Source organism: Carlito syrichta, unplaced genomic scaffold (genome assembly GCF_000164805.1).
Source record: "Carlito syrichta isolate Samal-C Ts95f unplaced genomic scaffold, Tarsius_syrichta-2.0.1 Scaffold303646, whole genome shotgun sequence".
Taxonomy (NCBI): domain Eukaryota; kingdom Metazoa; phylum Chordata; class Mammalia; order Primates; family Tarsiidae; genus Carlito; species Carlito syrichta.
Genome location: NW_007247742.1, coordinates 1 through 3,039, shown reverse-complemented (window position 1 = coordinate 3,039; position 3,039 = coordinate 1). Strand labels below are relative to the sequence as shown.

The 3,039-nt window shown below is 64.9% G+C and overlaps 1 protein-coding gene across 1 annotated transcript in view; it reads right to left on the bottom strand.

The window, feature by feature from the left end:
• Positions 1-2,795, bottom strand: part of CTDSP1 (CTD small phosphatase 1) — a 5,268-nt gene extending 2,473 nt beyond the window's left edge. The window contains exons 1-6 of the mRNA XM_008058898.2: positions 2,406-2,795; positions 2,163-2,354; positions 1,636-1,740; positions 1,452-1,508; positions 728-820; positions 423-608 (exon numbers count right to left, since the gene is read on the bottom strand). Coding sequence (XP_008057089.2) covers positions 423-608; positions 728-820; positions 1,452-1,508; positions 1,636-1,740; positions 2,163-2,354; positions 2,406-2,795 — 1,023 coding nt within the window. The remainder of the gene's footprint in view (positions 1-422; positions 609-727; positions 821-1,451; positions 1,509-1,635; positions 1,741-2,162; positions 2,355-2,405) is intronic.
• Positions 2,796-3,039: the final 244 nt, after the last annotated feature.

The window sequence follows — 3,039 nt, the reverse complement described above, 5'->3', positions numbered from 1 at the left end:
CTCAGCCTCCCAAAGGCGCGGGATTACAGGCTGAGCCACCGAGCCCGGCTAACAATTCTTAACATTATGTACAAAACACTCTAATATTTTATATTCTATTTCATTTTGCTAAAAAATCCCAGTCAGGACCCACAAAACTCTCTGTGGGCTATTAGGTTACAACTGGCCGTCTGAAATGCCGAAACTGCTTTGTTGCCCAGCATGGACTCCTGTACGCAGCAGGCGCTCTGCTGTGCACAAGGAGAATGGAAAGAATGGCAGCAGTGACGAGTAGAAAAGGGGAGGGGGCACAGAAAGAAGAACCAGGCAGGGTACCAGCCCTCAGACACCGCCCAACTGGGGACCGGGGAGGCCAAGGCGGCCTGACTGGACAGACCTGGTTCTTACGCCTCAGCCCCTGTAACGGCCCGGCCCCCACTCACGGCGTTGTCCGGGTGGAAGACGTAGGAGGCGGGTGAGTTGTCCAGGATGAGCACCCGCCGAAGGTCTCGGCCCAGCCGGCTCAGGTCCTTCACGTAGTTGCCCCGGTGGAAGACACAAGACTCTCGGAACAGCCGGGCCCGGAAGGCTCCCCACTTGTCCAGCAGGTCAGCTACTGGGTCTGCATACTGGGGACGGGAGGTGGGTCATCCTGAGGCCGAGGGTGGCTGGAGGTCCACTGGGCTGCATGCTGGAGGTGGACAGGAGGGCAGGGTCGCCTCGGGGGGCTCACCCGCTGGGGGCTCACCTTGGCTAGGCTGGCGGTGAACAGCACACACTCGAAGAGCTCGCCCATTCGCTGCAGGAACTCGTCCACGTGAGGCCGCTTCAGCACGTAGACCTGGGGGGCAGGCCAGTGAGGGGACTGCCGGCCACAGGCCCAGCGGGGTGGGGTGGCTGAGGGCTGGGAGGGCACGGGTGGAGGAGGCAGAGCACGGGAGGCGGCTGGGTCTGCAGGCTCCACTAGGCCTGCTGCCCCACCGCTGCTGGGGAAACCACCCCCCCTCCCAGAGAAGGATCACAATGAACTTGGACTCCAGCAAGCTTCAGGTTCTACCTCACGGGGAGTCACTAATTCCCAGTCCCGCCCCCAACCTCAGCCTCAACCAGATGCCGGAGCCCAGGGCAGCCCCCTCACCCCAAGGCTGCAGGGCACCGGTCCCCGAGCCAAGTAATGGAGAACAGGCTGGACAGCACACAACCTATCCTGAATTACTTGAACTGGGTCCCGGGCAGGGTGGGGCGAGGAGGCCCAGCAAGGGCGGCCCAGAGGAGAAACCCACTCTCCGCAGGCCTGGAATCGGGCCAAGTCCCTGAGGTTCTATGTGGCCCTGGGTAAGTCTCACACCCCATCTGGGTCTCTGACACTCCATATCTAACGAATTTCCCTCTGGGGCTCTCCGGATGGGTGGGAAGAACCTGGGGTCCGGAAGGCAGATGCCAAGGCCATCGCCGCCTCCGCCCGCCCTCACCTGGTGGACCACCCCATCGATCTCCACGGGGATGATGAAGTCGGCGTTGTTCACTGGCTGTGGGGGGAAAAGAGCTGCTGGAGTTGGGGGGGAACCCCGGAGGCGGGGCCCAGCCCCGACCGCCCTCCCAAGCCAGGGCGGGCCCCCGGAGAGACCCAGGCTGAGGCTGCTGGGCAGGGCCCACCTTGAAGGAGCTGTGTACCAGGGTCTCGTCCAGGTCGATGACCACACAGATCTTGTCCGAATCCTGGGCCTTGGCCTCGGGGAGCAGGTACTGGACTGGGGTCTGCTGTGGGAGGAGCGGGGCTGGCTGAAGCCCCTCTATGGAGACCTCCGCCTGAGGAGCCCTGGGGACCGGGCGGCGACGCCACCCCACTCCCAGCTTAGCCCCTGCCAGCTCTGGGCCCTGGGGCAGGCCACCTGGCCCTCTGGGCCTCACCTCCCCACCTGGAAAGCCAAGGCAGGAAAGGCTTCCTGCGATGAGGGGAAAATTCAGGATTCCCTCAGTTGGGCAGCAGTCTTGGGGCAGATAGAATGAACAGGGAGGGCCTAGCGGGGGAGTATAGAGCCTGGCAGAGGCGGCCACCCGCCTCCTTCTCAGAACCTTCCAGGGTCTGCAGGTAAGTCATGAAAAGCTCCGCTGGAAGTCTATTTCGCTGAGCCCCCTCCAGACGGACCCCAGCGGCCAGCCCCTGCCCGGCTCCCACGCACCTTGGGGATGGCGCCGTTCTCCTCCACAAGCAGGGGCGCCCCACTATGGGCCGGCAGGGCCTCCCCATCGTCCCGGCAGACGCAGCAGAAGAGGGAATGGAGGATGCCCCGGCTTCGGGGCTTCTGGGAAGCTGCTGACCTCTGGTCGCCTGGAGGAGGGAGGTCTGAGTTGGGGGCAGTGTGGACACCGGCCTGCACAGGTGCCCAGGCGGGAACCTCTGAGCAGGTAGGACCTGGTCACACCCTCTCCATCAAGGGAGACAAGCCACGGTGGCTCCTGGCTCTTCCCGAAATGTGCCTGCCAGGGTCCCCACAGGTCTTTGCCCCAGATCCCTGCAGCCCTGGAGTGGCCCTCGTGTGGGTATGGCCGTCTTTGGGAGTGGGCTGCCTGGGCATGTGCTTTCTCTCTTTCTCAGGGTCTCCATCGCTGCCCGTCGACCCCACTAGGGTGCCTCCTGATCCCACCTTACCCGAGCAGCCCCTGCTCGGGAGAGCCCGGGCTTGGAGCCAAGACCGTCCTCCCTCCACTCCTGCCTTGCCTTCGGCCTCTCCCGTGGGTTCAAAGTCCTCGCTGAGACTGGGCCCAGGGGCGGGGGTGCAGTCCCAGGCCTGGGGCCAGTGTCCAGCGGCCATCTGTCTGCCACCGCCTCTGCCCCCGCCCTGCCCAGACCTCCAACCTGGAGCCTGGCACCGGCTGACTGACTGACCCACCCTCCACTGGCTTTTCCACCTCTGCCCCCCGGCCCTGGGGGGGGCAAGGCCCAGGCGGGAGGTGGGCAGATCGAGGGGGAACTTCCAGGCCCCGGAGTCCACACAGGGAGAGGGAGACCGCAGGCCCGGCCAGCCCCGTGGGGCGCAGCCTCGGCGGAGCGGCGCG